The sequence below is a fragment of the Mesocricetus auratus genome, unplaced genomic scaffold, assembly GCF_017639785.1.
Source record: "Mesocricetus auratus isolate SY011 unplaced genomic scaffold, BCM_Maur_2.0 Super-Scaffold_100026, whole genome shotgun sequence".
Classification (NCBI taxonomy): domain Eukaryota; kingdom Metazoa; phylum Chordata; class Mammalia; order Rodentia; family Cricetidae; genus Mesocricetus; species Mesocricetus auratus.
Genome location: NW_024429207.1, coordinates 20221861 through 20238624, shown reverse-complemented (window position 1 = coordinate 20238624; position 16764 = coordinate 20221861). Strand labels below are relative to the sequence as shown.

General features: G+C 39.1%; 1 protein-coding gene across 11 annotated transcripts in view; it reads right to left on the bottom strand.

The window, feature by feature from the left end:
• Positions 1-16764, bottom strand: part of Nrg1 (neuregulin 1) — a 981870-nt gene that overhangs the window by 123065 nt on the left and 842041 nt on the right. For 9 of the 11 annotated variants that reach the window (XM_040731704.1, XM_040731706.1, XM_040731705.1 and 6 more), the window contains 2 exon segments: positions 15398-15448; positions 12490-12540 (listed from right to left, as the gene is read on the bottom strand). The exons of the other annotated variants lie outside the window; for them this stretch is intronic. In XM_040731704.1, the coding sequence (XP_040587638.1) occupies positions 12490-12540; positions 15398-15448 (102 nt within the window). 11 annotated transcript variants of the gene reach the window in all.

The following is a 16764-nucleotide window of genomic DNA, read 5'->3' as shown; positions in this document are numbered from 1 at the left end:
AGTAAAATAGCTAAGTAATAACAAATGCTAGAAAGGAAGAGCCTTGGGGTTGAAGGGAGGCCTGAGATCACTGCTGAGACACAATTCAGGACATCACTGGGCTTTGCAGTCAATGCGCCAAGAGGAGCTGCAACCCCGATTAATTCTCTATGCCTTCTCTTCCTTGTTCTTAATTATAGTCAGGCGTTCTGTTCTAAATGTTATGATAGTATCTTTAGACACCCTGGGAATTATAACTGGCATTGAGACATACATGATGCCCAAAGTCAGGCATAATTAATTGTGACTATATGTGAACCGCTATGTTTAGAATCTACACCACGCTTTTAGAGATCAAAGGGGAACTGCTGTTTTCCTTTTTGAGTTACAAGAAAAGGAAACCTCAGTTACAGTAAGCAACAGTTTCTTAGTCTGTACATGTTCAAACTGAAATATTGCTGCAGACAGTTACCTGTCAAAGCTTTAAGTAGATTTTGAGATACAGCCATTCAGATTTCATTTCCTGTTTAATCACTGTCAGTCATTTGGAATTTACACCACAACACAAGAGGCCTCATGCCTTAACTATTAATAATACCAGAGGTTAAAATTCTATCTAGCTGAGAGAGTGAAAAAAAAGTATTAACCTAGCAAAATAAGTCAATTTAAACACATGCAAAAAATGAAAATTTACTCTGGAGAGTCTTTTCTTTTTTATAATAATTTTGAACAAGGATGACAGGGCCTCAGTCCTTGACAAACAATTCCAAGGATTATTAAAGCAAAATAACCCCATGTCAGTCTTTAAAATAGAACCTAAAGCTACTTTTGTATTCTACTTCCTCCAAAACAAAGGTGTCATAAGTGAGGCTATATGATCCTTTCTAGGTGTATTCTTTCTTCTGAAAGTCCTGTCCATTTGAGGTACAGCAAGCACATTTTACCTATGACAACATGTTCAACAATTATGGAGGTAAGAATAGGGAAAGAGTTCAAGGCATTCCTTCTAAACTACCGAACAGATGGAAACTGGTGCCTACAATTCTCTAATCTGAACACACACACAAAGCATTTATGACAAAAATGTACTTCAGTCAGGAATGTTGATTCATAGAACTAATTTGGTCCAACTCATTTATCTCATGGAGGGGTCAGGGAGGGCATTTTTAAAAGCAGTTGCAGCGTTACATGGCCTTTGGATATACAGGAGAGCTATCTGGGTGAGGGGTAGGAAGTCCCATTCAACATTGACCTCTACTCTAGGCAAATAAATACGGCAGAGAAAGGCTAGGATTGAGTACTGCTCCTGCCCCTGTTATACAGTCTTACCAACTACTGAACTGTTAAACCTGTTTCTCTCCCCGACCCTTTGAATCACAAGACTAGTCCTTTCTGTTGCCAGATGAAAAGTACTAGACACTTAATAAAAGACGTCCTTGCTGGCAGTGATAACAAAGGAAAACGACTTTGCTGTCATAGTTGTGGCAATTCCCTCACTCCCAACCAAGTTTATTCTTCAGCACCACAAGGAAGGACAGCGACCAGCTAATGCAAGCTCATATTGGTGAAAACCTTAAGTGTGAGAAAGATTCTTAAAAGTCATTATGAAAACAATTGCGTAGCCTCAAAACAACAAACAAAAAAATCTCCAGACATCAAAATTAGAAATAATGCAAACTATAAGGAAACAGGGTGACAATATTTCTGAGAACATTACAAATGTTCTAAAAACATTATCAAACAAAGCCAGTGTTACAGTTCAAAAGGCTGATTTTAAGATATCCATGGAGCTCTTTCCATAAATTATGATTAAGATAGTTTTTCTTTCATTATTGAGATGAATGATTCAAGAAACGATCATGAACTGAAAAATGATTCATTAATTTACTGTTGGTATTTGCATCCACTTTCTGGGAACTGACATAGCAAATGTGTTACATGAAAACAAAACACAAAACACACTCATGGTTCTTTTTCAGGTACTTACATCCTGATGTGGGGACTGATACTCACACCACAGTAGGTAATACCCAGTTAAAACAAGAGCTATAGGACCAAGAGAGAAAGGCTGAAGGTTGGGAGGTGTTCTGGACATCCTAGAACAACAGCAAGATAATAGAAGTCCCTTACTTTTATGGTTTGATGAGACAATTCCTCCCCTCCTCAATTTTAATAGAATATGCTAAGGTCAGCACTGGTACCACACATGAGGGAGAGCATCCATGGCACCACCAACCAGTTGTCCACAAAGACTCTCCACCTGAAGCTTTTATTGGTACATTTCTCCATGCAAGTTTTATGCCAAAACATGCAACCAATGTTTGTCAACTTTCAAAAATTAAGCAGGAAATGTTTTGATACTATCTGGTTATGTACACAAAGGGTAATGGGCTTCATTGTATTTTTTCTACTAAATATGGAATTTTTCAACCTCAGTCGTTTTTACATGAAGTTGAATCATTCCAAAGGCTCTAGAAAGCCTCCTGTATACCCTAGAATCCTCATGTCTCTCACAAAGCTTTATCAAGCTTGCACACATGGCCACATTTGCACAGAAGGGAATTCTCCCTCCCTTGTATCTACTCATCCTAAGATACATCCAGGGACACTTTGTGTGGTTTACTTTTTCATAGCTAAATCGAAGAAAATCTAAACAAAGACTCACTGATGCACTTGAGCCTTAGAGAAGTGAACTTCAGAAGCTGCCATGAATGACGCAGGGAGAAAGGATCCATTTGGATCAAATAAGGGGCATGTACAAACTTCACAAAATTATTTTATGACTACTTAGCTATTTTCTATTTGATAGATGTGAGATGCTTCTTCTTCTTCTTCTTCTTCTTCTTCTTCTTCTTCTTCTTCTTCTTCTTCTTCTTCTTCTTCTTCTTCTTCTTCTTCCTTTCCTCATATCATACTTACATCATAAACACATCCTGGCCATCAAAGAGGATTGCTCGTTGTGCATTTCAACATAGTGAGACATGGTTTTTGCAGCTTCATTTTGGTGGAGAAGAAGGTTAACAATTTCTAGCTTTATAGAATATAAATTTTAAATAGAGGTTATGATAAAGATCTGTTCTCAAAGCTACATGATTTGTGAAGGATGTGGATATTTACAGATTGACTAACTAGCTAGATCTGATTGAATGCATGGCAGTATTTATGTATAACATTAGAGAATAATATCTTAAAAGTTTCACCTTGCAGACCTTTTTCTTAGTATATCTTCTCATATGGTAAATTTGTAGGTGAAAGACATAAAAGCTCCTTATTAAATAGTTACTTTTCTCAAGGATGAAAAAAATCATTAAAAAAGCAAGTTTTGGCTTTCAACATTTTATAATCTAATTTTAACATATGGATCTCCATTATTTAATTTACCAATTGTATGTAAAATTTCCTACTTCTCTTTCTCTTGGGTCGACTAGAAATTAATTTTTTTCCAAGGAAGTCTTAATATTTAGTGAAGACAAGGAAATGGTAACTTTCCATGAATTTCCACATACCCTGAGTATAAACATTTTCTTGGGTAAGACACCTATGTATTTGGTGTGATCTTTGCACAATCAACAGCAATTCAACTTATGACACTGTGATTATGGTCTTAAAAGTTGCTAGCAAAGTGTCTAAATTCTCAAATTGCCTTCAAGCCCCCAGGTCCTGTGTGTTATCTCTTGTCACCTCTTATTAGTATTTTACTTTTAAAGTCAAATAGATGAAGTAAATTTCAGGATTCAAATTTATGTGAGATAATTCTTTATGTGTAAAATATTTGTATAAAATATTTCTGATTATGTCTTCCACAAATGATGTGAGTCGCTTTACTAAGCTGAGATTTATATTCAGTGTAACAAACTACTTCTTTGGAAGATAACAGATTTCCTTACTCAATGTTTCCTTTCAAATGACACCTTACAAATGACTTCTCCAAAACAATATTATTTTTCTAAACCATTGACTTAAAAGTCTCCTTCCTTTATCTACTTTATATCATGAGTGGGTGTTACGACACAGGATCAGCACCACCAGGCACACTGCCCTTTGCACTTGGCCACAGACTCCTTCATCAGTGGACTACCCCCTCCTCCACTTCCCCACAAGCTCCTTCACAATCCAAGAAACATATACACACCACCTAGCATGAGATGGACCACAAAAGGGAGAGGATTATAAACTGTTTATCTTACTTTAACAGAGACAGAATTCTGCAGATTCAGGAACAGAAGCATCACATTTTAGTCCTGGAGGTCAGTCAGTTGTCATCACCTCCTCCTCCTATTACTTTCCTGATGATCAAAATGGCCTGATGCCTTTAGAATTTTTAAACACCGACTGACTAAACTTTTGACAGTTTCAAATAAAACTCTGGCAGTCAGTACTGAACAAACCCAGGCTTGTGAGCTCATAGCTCATGAACAAGTACAACCGAAACAAATTTTTCCTCTCTAAGAACAAGTTAAAGAGAACGGAGGTGAGTACATCTTGGGGCCATAACCCACATGAGCCAGCTTAATTGGTTTCTAAGACTTTGCTGACCTCTCTAGATGAAAAGTGCTGGTCCAGCAGTCCCTCTGTGATTAGCTGAACTGTGAACCCACAACACCTCTGTTAAAGAAATGAATTACTATCTAGGCATCTTCCATGCTGGATTCAGTGTAACAGTAGGAATAGCAGTGGGGGATGCCCAATGAACTTCTGAGTCCTTCCTTCTTTTAATGGTGTCTCTGACACCGATAAAGTTGCAATCTGCATTTTCTCACACTTGAACCACACCTGCTATAAAATTCTAGCCACAGTGAGCCAATCACGATCCTTTTTCTCTTTCAATTGACACAAAGTTTTCAATCCACAATTATTCTGGTTGAAAATAGCTAATTCTGCAATATTTTTTTTAATCACAGATTTTTCTTTTAAGTAAGCTGTGCTATAAACCAACTACAGAAAGGTAAGTATTGCATGGTCTCACCCACATGTGTCATATACAAAAGTCTTTGCTCTCAAAGAAGTTGAGAGCAGTCATTCTGGTAATTGCTAGAAGCTGTGGGAAGTGGCCAAGAAGAAGATAGGTAAGGAATGGTTGGTCGGTGAATATTTACACACACTTAGAGGCAAGCTGCCCTGATGAGCGATAGCACAGTAATTACTACAGAGAATAACAAAACTGTGCACACTAAAAAGCTGAAGGACTTCAAAGGTTTTCAATAACCAGAAATGATAAACGTTTGAGGAGATATTTTAACCTAACATTCTATTATGTATACATGGGTATATGTCACATTAGCACTAAATAGAAACAATTTGCATGTTTCTGTGTGGCAGTTACAAGTAATTTTAGCTTTAAAATAAAAAATTGTACTTTTTTAAAAAGCTGTGAATATAATACTCTACATTGTTAACCTCAACGTAACACCACTTTTCAGGGGCTGGAGAGACGGCTCTGTGGTGGTTACAAGCACTGGCTGTTCTTGCAGACCATAATATGATCAGAGCCAATCAGATACATTCTTAAAATGTTCTACCTAGACAAGGAGTAGACTTCCTCTCTGTTTTCACTCTGTAAGCCACAGAAACATGCGGAAACATAGGTAGAGTTACGACAAAGCTATCTTCGTGTCGAGCCGAAAAAAACCCTTGAGCCTGAAACTAACATCTACAGCTAAGCAAAGTGCAAAGGCTGGGGACCAACTTATTACCTGAGCTGAGTCTCGGGAACAAACTGGGCCAGTGTATTCTTTATTCTTATGGTCCTTGGAATAACATTTCTACCATTTGCTACTGGGAAATCACTGCTCTAATTCTTCATCCATATTTCAAATTTTGCTTGTCTATTTGGTCCTCGGTATTCCTCCCTGCTTTTGCATTTCTCTTCAATTTGGATCACCCAGAAAGCCACTGAGTTTGTCTTACACAGATGATGTCACAATTTGGCTAGTTTTGCCGTCACAGATACTGTCTTGGTAGACATCTCTACCTCCATCCTCTTGTCTCAACCTTTCAGACATTTTTTTGTTTATATAGAAATGTTATTTCACTACACTAGCGCTAAAGATTTAAAAAATGCCATCATTTTAATACTTCTGCAAAAACAAAACAGTAGAATAGTAATTGTCCAGTGGCTGGCCAGGGTAGCGGGAGTTGCTGAGGGAGGCTGGAATAATGTGTTCTGTACCATTGGAAATGGGTTCTAGTTTTCACAGAAGGTGCCAAGATCTCACAGTAATAACTTAGCACATATTTCTTGAAAAATAAGAATGGAGCTGGATGTCCCCAAAATCAAATAATACAATTTACCAAAGTAAGACTCCCATGTTCAGGGGATCAAATTTCCCTTAACACAGCACCTCTACGGGAAAGAGCACATTGTGAAGTAGTTCCCCGTTAAAACAAACAAGCAAACAAAACTCAAGCCTCTCAAATGGCCCCGGATCAACTGTTTCTTCCTGGTTTTACAGTATGAAAGCCTTGAATGGTCCCACCACAGATGGAAGGTTCTGCTACCCAGTTTATTACTTGGTCGACTGTGAAGAATGTTCTTTTTCATAAAACTTAGCTTTGGGCTAACTAGGATAAATATTACTTTCTTGTGTTCTTATAACAATCCTACTTAAATTTTTTTTTTAAAAAACCAAAAGGTCTCCCCTCAAGCTAGTGTTTCGTATCTCATAAAGCTTTTTATTAGAAGCCCAGGATTTGACGTCAGAGGAGTCAGCTTCAATTTCTGCTCAGCTATCTACTTAGTCTTTGAATCTGGACCAATCACAAGTGTTTGAGCATCGTTGCTTACTTCAAGCACTGATTCTCAACCTGTGGGTTACAACCCCTGTGGGTGACCACACATCAGATATCCATAACTGTAGCAACATTACAGCTATGAAATAGCAACAAAATAATTTTATGAGCATGGGGGGGGCATCACCACAACATGAGAACTGTATTAAAGTGTCACATCATTAGGAAGGTTGAGAACCACCAGCTTAGAGGATAAATCAACCCCACGGAATTCTGTACATCAGTGACTCAACTTATAAAAATGTGCCTTGTTTAAAAAAAATGTATGATACAGTAACCATTATACATATGGGTCACACGTGTGTGGATATGCACACACATCATTTTGGCTCAAAAGAATAATTTTGTACAAGCTTAATTTTTCAACTAAATGCAAAAAGTTAATCTTGATAAAAATGGGAGGGGCCGTTCTAGCAGTGGGATACAAGGAGAGGCACTGAGTGGCTTTGGAAGGTAACACAAAACTCAAGAATCATAGCACATTGGCAGATACTACTACAAAAAAAAAGTTAACATATGATCAGTTACAAAAGGAATGATTGAACATGAAGGCAATCATTTGTCTGTATTATGAATGATGGAACATACATGTCCTGGCTCTTGCTCAAGTCACTGCATTGCCCTAAAACTTTAACTCTAAGCAATCAGAAAGAATGAATCAGAAAGAATGAAACTATGCCAGTTGACATCTTTACTTTGGAATTATTATTTCATTGCCAAATGCACCACAGTAATTTTTCATTGTCCACAGTGGGCATAGCGAACATGCCCTTGAAAATGCCATGTTTGAAGACACCTGAGCACCATTTACACTCAGTCAGAAGTAGCTCTCCACCATGACAAGATCCCAGTTTACTACCACCAGAGGTCTGAAAATAAAATGCCATTTTTCCAGCTGAGAGTCATTTAGCAAAGATGAGAGCCGTTTCCTCTACCTTTAAAGTGACTATGTTGGTTACAGCTGAAGGTAAAAGGTGGGCAGCATAACTCAGATGCCCCAATGGGCCAGCCAGAGGTGCTCTGGTCCTCTTGATGTATATCACTGCTCCCAATTGCTAAATGTGTATTTCATTACAATAAAGACAGACTACACCCCCTCCTCCTTCAACTAGCTCATTTAGGTGCCAAATCAGGCTGAATTGTTCATTACTTTCAGAGACTTCAAAGAGGACTTCCTGGACATATTTCTTTAAAACGCACTTTGCTGAGAATACATAATATGTTGAAATGGCAGGGAGTTCCTGGCAAAGAACCTTCAGCATCACTGTTGAGGCTAAAAAGCACGAACTCATTTCCTTCCCCAACTGGAAGGATAAAATTTCTCCCAACTCGATTCAAAGAAAATGCAAGGACTCCCTGGTTTTCCTCCTCCCTTCAGAGTTACATCCATTCTTCAGTCTAGCGCTCTTCCACGCGTCCAAGTGACCACCCATAAGCACAGCCATGCAGAACCATTTCTATCTGCTTTCTCTCATGATGCTTCCCACATCTTGCTCACCGGTCACACTTTGAGTACATTGTTATTACTGTAAAAACTCAAGTAGGCTAAGGCAACTCAATTTGACTTCATCTACCATATATATGGACTCTGTATTAAAGACTACTTTCCAATCCAATTGCAGAATCTCATTCCTTTAAATAGGAAAGGCTTTTGTTTTGAGGCATCAAAAACCTCAGGCAGGGTTGTCTGGTGTAGCTTTGAACAACACTTGTAAAGTATAAGAGGTCTCAGAAGCACCATGAGCTGCCACATAGAACAGGAGAACACATTAACTAGCACTTAGTATAAAGCTAATGGTAACTGAAAACAATGCTGTTGCTATTACTTGAAACACATATTGCTGTTAAACACTTTTTACCGGGAGTACATATTTATTTTCTATCTGATTACTGTTCATGAACCTTCTCATTATTGTTTATCTCACTTACGCACTAAATTGGAATGGGCAAAGCTCAAATCAAGATCGTCATTGCTGTAGGAATTACACTTTTTATATCATTTAGAGAATTGTCTGCAAAATGGGGTCAATGGCAGCTGGCACTTCCGAGCAGTCATTAAGGTTGCTCTACACAATCCATTTATATTTTTGCTGAGTCTATGTAAGAGGGAGCAAGCTAGTTCTCCTGACTACAGAGCAAGGTTCAAGCTACCCTTTGAAAATCCATCACTATATAGAACAGAATACTTATTGAACATCCCACCTATAGCTCTCTTAATCATATGAACCTCATTTGTATAAAATAAATGAATTTAAAGGATTGGGCTCTTTAATAGGATAATAATTCTAAGAAAACATCAGAATATGTAAGAAATCTAAATGTAGCAAACCTGTAACGTATGGCCCCAGTTTCACAAAAAGGAAGTTTAAAAAAATGCCTCACAAGAGGAAGGAACAGTATCTTTGATATTTTACTCATATTTTTGATATTCTATGAAAAATATAAGAGCAGGGGGAACTGACAGGAATATATAGAAGAAAAATAAAATCCTTAAAATCTTCAGTCAAGAATTATTTCTTCATTATTATAGTTTCAAAAATGTATGTTTCTAGAGGACTGGGGTAGAGATTGTATAGCAGGACCCTAGGGTGATATTTCCTGTTAGGAAAAACTCAGACCATCCCTGTCTAGCTAGTATGAGAACAGCGTGTGGAATGTGTTGGGTGAATAGAGGGATGACAGGTAAGTACACAGGCAGAATGAGAAGCATGGACCAGAGAAAGTGTACTATGCCCGCGAACAAAGTAACACCAATGCTGTTACTTCCATAATGACCTAGACAGCTTTAATCTGCTACTTCTTCTTTTCCCAAATCCATTCTGAATTACAGAAGCAAGGATGGCTCTGACTCTGGGTTAGTTTGAGAAGGCATCTGGGACAGGCAGTATTCAGGAGACAAACAGACAGCAACCCAGGCAGGTTCTGAGGATGGGCAAGAATATACCCCATCATAAACTGGGGAGACAGTTCAGTCAACCAAGTTTTTTGCCATGCAAATGTGAGCATCCTGAGTTCTATCTGGATGTGACGGTATACTCTTAATCACAGAACAGTGGTGGTAGAGACAAGTGCATCTCTGGGTTCCCTGGCCAGTCAGCCTAATATACCTGTAAAAGTTTCAGGCCAGTAAAAGACCCCCATCTCAGAAATCAGGGTAGACAACTCCTAAATAACAAAATGCAAATCCATATGCACCCACATACACAAACAAGTGCGCCCACCCACATACAAGGGCACACACACATGCACATACATGCACACAACAGCCCTAGTGTATCTCTTTCCTGCAAGAGTGCCCATGTGCATAGACAGAACTGCATGAAAGGGAACTGGGCTGCCTTTTCCTTTTGATACTAGACCCCCAAATCACATGGAACTGTTCCAATATAAAAATGCTTGCTGGACAGGCCTTTCAAGATTTTACCATAGAAAATATCAGTGTCAACTCTTCAAAAATGGAGTCCACATAGGCATGGTTTAGGTTGAAAGCAACGTTCATTTTTCAACCTCAGGGATTTATTGATGTCACCCTGCTGGCTGAAATGAAATGGGTGGGGGTATATTCTTCAAGCTGATTATTTCTGACCCATGTGAACACTCCCGTGTTTTTTATTGTATATAAAAAAAAACTATTTTGAACTTTCAAATCCAAATCACTAGTGCTGCCTTGAAATGAGCCTGATGTGCCCAACCCCACACCATGCCCTGTTCTAAACAGGCCTCAGATCCTGCACTTGGTTTACATGTTCAAACTATCGAGCATATTTTCATAAGACTAAAAAGTCATTAGCTAATTAGTTCAATAATGATGGCCTACCAAGAACAGAGAGTGACGTAGGAAAAGGACATACAAACACAGCCTTTCTTCTTCCTATACCATTACTAAACACTGGGAAGCAACACTCCTGAGAGATAAAAGAGGCGGAGTCAGATTCCAAACTTATTTCTCTCTCCACAGCACTGTAATGGACACTGAAATGTAAACTGGAAGGTTCATTTCATTTCCCTGAATTAATTCCTGGACAACCGAAGTGTAAGTAACTCTTCCATTCCAGAAGCACTTACAAGTGCTTAAGGAAGACATCCACCTTGACGGCATGAAGAGCTCCAGTCCCAAGACTTTCAATAGTGTCGTTCAAATGAATCATACAGAGAGAAACCCATTTTCAGAAAAATGTGCCAAAAAGAAAAACCTAGTTTTCTTTTGTGTACTATTTATTTAAAAGCAAAGCTCAATATGACGCCTTAGAAGCTGGGCGGTGGTGGCGCATGCCTTTAATCCCGGCACTCGGGAGGCAGAGGCAGGCGGATCTCTGTGAGTTCAAGGCCGGGCTGGACCGACAGCCTCCAAAACAATACAGAGAAACCCTGTCTCGTAAAAACAAAAACAAAAAAAAATATGACGCCTTAGTCTTGTAAATTCCATACATTTGTCCTAATATTTCCATAAGTAGAACTAAACAACCAATATCTCAAGCATACCAGCAGGAATTGTCATTTGAATATGTATCAAGGAGTCTAGAAAGCCGGGTAACTCTCCTACAATTTCATTTTCTTTTGATATTCTTAGGTTGCTGCTATCAAGCCTATTAAAACACTAACTCGGGAATGATAGGTTTTTTTTTTTAACTCATTCTGTTTGTTTCGGGTTCAGGGTGTAAAACCTAGGGATTCACCCACACCATGCAGAGAAGCTACACTCCTAGTAAATAACTTGCTTCATACCAAATAGTTACAGCTTGCATTCTGCCAACCCGGAGGGAAAAGCTTCACTACCAAATGCCGTCTATGAAAACAGATTGATGGAACAAGAGAAGTTATAAGAACTGCCAACTGCCTTTGGGTTTCCACCCCTGCTGCTAAGTAAAAAAGATATTGTCTCTTTAACATATTCTGTAGATTGGGAGAGGAACACGGGCACGTATTTCTTAAAGAGTTTATCAAAGAAATGCTTTCTATTAAGACCTAAATTAAGGTGAAGAAAGAATAGTTCTGTTTTATTGTCAATATTTAATATGCCCTGTTTTAAATCAAAACTTAATTCAATGCTTTCAATTAATAAACATCAGAAGCTAGTTTTACTAATCCTTGCTAATTTTTAAGCTCCCTGGATGTCACACACAGTGCCGATCAATCCAGCAGTTGGAAGAAGCCCGCCAGCACACAGCCCATTTCACATTAAACAGGGGAAAATCATCTGGGATCCTGCCTAGAGATGTGCCTTCAAACATTTTCATAATTACTCACTAGCTATCAAACTTGAATTAAGGGCATCTATATATAGTTTCCTCACTCTGTCACAGCAGACTGTAATATGAAATGGAGGAACTTTGGAATAAAAGTCCCAAACAGCTGGGTATGGTGCCTTTGGCAGTTGCTGAAGGTGTCAAGACAAGCTGAGAATAAGCCCACCGAACACCTACCCCAAACCAGGCCTCAGATGCTATGCAATTATTTTCCAACATTCAAGAGCAACAGATTATCCTAACACCAACACACATGCAGTGGCATGGTATACCCTTAGGTATATTTTCCCGGGAGGGGGTCTCTGGTTAATCTGAAACACAGTAGGAGACTATTTCTACTCCAAACGCAAGTCTCCATTCTGTCCAAACTCAGTACACCACACCTCAATAGAGGCTGAGGGCACACATGAACATGCTCAATGGAAGAAGTTGTCACCTTGGGTTAATAACTAGCAATAGATGTATATATACTTACATGAGGAAGTATTTGCACCTTCTGTTGATACTGATATCCTAATGGGAGACTCTATAAGACACAAAAACGGAGTGAAGCTTTATTGAGTCATGCCACTTGAAAATGAGGAAGTTGCCAGGCTCTGAAGCTGCCTTGAAAAGCTGTGCTAAAAAGCGGTGCAAGAGCCAAACAGCAGCATCCTTAAGACGGGAAGATGCTCACACTACGCAAGGGCTGCAGAGACGCCCCTTCTCTGAAGACCTCTCGGAGAGACAGGAAAGGAAAGAGCGCACCTGGAAAGGCATCCACAGATGTGTGAATGGGCTGTGGAGAAATATTGGTCTTAGCAAGCCCACGCTACAGGTGAACTACAGCATTCCTTAGGTATAAGCTTGAAGTCGGAGAGAATGCCCCTGCCACAGAAGGGTCAACTTTCACACATTCAAGGAACAAGAGTGAAACTATTTCCAGGCAATTTGGAGCAGCATAAACATCGTGACCAGCAACAGTGCCAAACAAAGTCCATGCAAGACCCACTGCAGCAGTCACACCAGGAGCCAACAGAACATGCTGAACAAGCAAAACAAGTTAGGGATGTACAAGATTTGCTTAGGTAGCAAGGATGGAGAAGAAAAACCAGCATTTTAGTATTGACAGAGCATAAGAATGCAGGGAGAAAAAAAAATGAGACCTAAAGATTTTTGACCCTAGGAAATCAGGGGAAAAAACCTGAGTATTAAAGAAAGTTGAAATTCAACAGCTAGAATATCATATTAAGGTCAGACTTCAGGAAATATTAAAGACACATTAGACCTTTAAAACTCCATTCCCCTAACCGTGTCCACTGGTCTTGATAAAGAAGCCCTTACATTGCACAAATATCTGAAGGAAAGATAAATGAATTGACTTAATGCTTCGTGCCCAGCCCCCTTCTCTCAGATTCTGAACAGTGGTTTTGAAGAAAAGAGGAAATAGTAAGAGGGAAAGTAAAAGAAGGCTGTGTCGGGTTCTCTGAACTACTACAGTCTTAAACGGGCATGACTAAGATGAGAAATGTTAACCATGCCAAACGATGAATAGGGTGGGAAGCTGTGCCTCCAGCACTGAGCTCCAGGAACCCATCCTTCTCCTCCCCGAGACACACAACTTAATGTGTCTAGCACTTTTCTTTTCTTCATCTGTAAGATGAGGGAAAATAATGACTTGTCTCGTGAATTTGTTAAAATTGGCAAATGAGTTACAATCTTGATTAATTGAAAGGAACCAGTTAAAGCCAGTTATCACTATAACCCAATGAGAGGTTAAGAGATAAAGGAGAGAGAGAGAGAGAGAGAGAGAGAGAGAGAGAGAGAGAGAGAGAGAGAGAGAGAGAGAGAGAGAGAGAGAGACCATGAGTTTGAAAGAGAGAAAGGAGGGGTATATCAGAGACTTAGGAGGGGAAAGGGAAGGAGGATTAATGCAATTATTTTATATCCAAAAGTAAAAGAAATTACAAAAAGGAAATGTGTTTTCAATCTCAACTGCCCCAAATTTACTACTAAATACTAAATTTTGAATTTCCTAATGTTCTCTTAACCATAAAGTCATAGAAAGTAAAGTGTACTTCTCACCTCTCATTAAGGAAATTTCTCACTGTACTAGATGGAGACCATTATAGAAAAAGACAATCAATCCAACTGCAGAGTAGAGACACTCAGTCCCAGTGCATGCATCTACAAAACACTCCCACACCTAAGGCTCAGGGACCACTGCAGAAGAAGTGTGTGGAAAGATTATAAAAGTCAGAGGCTCAGAGAGCTGTGGTAAGAATATCCTAGTCATCTGAGAAACTATACCCATAAAGTCTCACCAGCATGACTTCCTAAAAATGAACTGAGCAAGAACAACAACAGACATACAAAAGTAGACTAGGAACAACCACAAGACCTCAACCGTACACAAAGAACTGCAGGCAACCAGAGGATGCTGAGAGTGGGAGACAGAGTCTTCCCTAGGGGAAAGTATACCAATTGTCTATCCAATATCAAATTGTCATCCTTGAAAATATACACATAAATAACATTGTACAGACTGAAAAGGTTATATTTAGGAATAAATATATCAATGATTAATGAAAAAAGAGGCCATGCATGTGAAAGAGAGTCAGGAAGGGCATATGTGAGGGCTTGGGGAGGGGTGTGATGTAATTATTTATAATCTCAAAAAAAAAACTGACTAGCTGGGCATGGTGGTGAATGGCTGTAACCCTAGTTGTAGGGAAGCAGCAAGAGGATCCCAAGAAAGCTGCTGGGCTAAGCCACATAGCAAATTGCTGTCTCAAAAACAATTTTAAAAAAATAACACATGAAGTCATTCTACAGCTAATAGAAAAACCAATGGATTTTGGTTATATATGAATTTGTAGAGCTGGGAGATAATTAGCTTGTGTCTTCCCAGCCTGTAATTACCACCAGTAAATATTACGGGCAAAAATGAAAAGAAATGGAACATTACAATAACAGTTTTGAAAAGGTTTTTGTTGTTGTTCTTCCAAATTTAGTGAGCCAGAAATTGTCAATAGCATCCTAAAGGTCAGACACCAGATGTTGGGTAATAGGTTGCCCAAGCAACCAAGAGAAGGATACCCAAAGACAGAAAATCTGGCCTTGCACCCCTAAGATTTCTCTTCTACTTGTCTAATATTATCAAGCAGCATGTAGATATGATCTCTTTCTTTCCTATCTATAGCCACCACTCAGCTAGACAGCAAAGAAACATCGTGCCTTAAGTAAAATTCAAAAAGGCAGAAGGAAGCTGAGAAAAAACACTGGAGTAGAACACAGGAACAGCTGAAATTTGGATGCAAAGGGAGTGCTGATTAGTATGAAGAGCAGCCAGCAGGGAAGCCTCTCACACTGGTTAGTAAAACTTGCCAGGCTCTTTTCCTTACCTGAGGACACATATGCTCTTTCAGTTGAGGCTGGCATGCCAGTGATGAACTCTGCAAAATAGAAGAGGTGACAGGCCATTATGGTGTACAGCAGGAGGCTGAGATCTGGGGCCATTGCCTGCCTTCCAACTGCAAATGAGGGTGAGGAAGGAGCACTGAATGAAGACAGTCCAAATAAATAGTTCTTCTTTTGTGGGGGAAGGGCACGGGATGAATTACGCTAAGTAGTTATGAGGAACCATTTGCTCCCCCTGGGGTGAATGAGGAAGGATGCACTACAGAGACAGACAGTGGGCTTCTTGGAAAGGAAAAAGAAATGGGGAATTAAGAGCGTCAAAGTCATTGTCATACCAAACCAAGGCCATTTCTAATGTTGAAGAGTTTGGAAAACTACTGCTTTGTTCAAAAATGAAAGCAAGCCGTGTTTTCTGTCGAGACTGACAAGCAGCATCAAGTTCTGCAATGGAACTCTTCAAATCGCAACAGTTAATCAAGATGGGGTTATTATCATCTGATACATGTTGACTTCTCTGGAAAGGGCATATGTGGGCAGGTAGTTCCCTGAAGAATGAAGGATACGCTTGCATAGTAGGGAACACCATTACCCTGAGAATTATGAGGCTTGTTCAAGAATCTAAAATTCTTCCTTAAAGCTCTAAGGATGTAATAAAGGGGGATTTATACTGTCTATATAGCTAAGTATTTAGTCCTAAAACTGGCTTAGTTGGTTAGATTCTAATGTTTTTAAAGGCAGAGTCATGATACTAGAATGATAGAAAGGTAAAATGACTGTGTATAATTTATCAGATGTTGTATACTCTCACCTCCTTAACCAGAAAAAAAGATAAGCCAAGTCTCGTGATGTCAGCAACCACACAAAAATTATTACATATGTCTGAAATTCCTAGGAGGTCATAGATGCTATCATTTTAAGTCTAAATTAATACCTGGTTAATCATGGAGTGAGATGTGCTCATTAGCAATGCAATCATTTTTTAAACACAGATAACACCATGATGGCACCAGTCTAGCAGGGAGGAAGAATGACTGAAATGATAATATTCCTTCAACTTCTGGATTTCTTCAGGGACAAAAGAATTTGAAGAACGAGACAGGAAGAAAGTCAAGTGAGATTTGGGAGAGATGGTCAAGTACCATAGGCCAGAAATGTGTCTTTTGTAAATCCCAGATGCTAACTTTTTGTACAAAGTCAGTGTGGGTAGTCGATCTTCCTTCATCGAGGGTCCTAAGATCAATCATTGGCAGAGTAAGGCTGTTTTCATGGCATCAAAGTTCCTACACCAGTTCTTATGTGCACTAGAAATGGGAAAAAGTGAAGGGGATTTGAGTATGAGGGATTTGTCTAT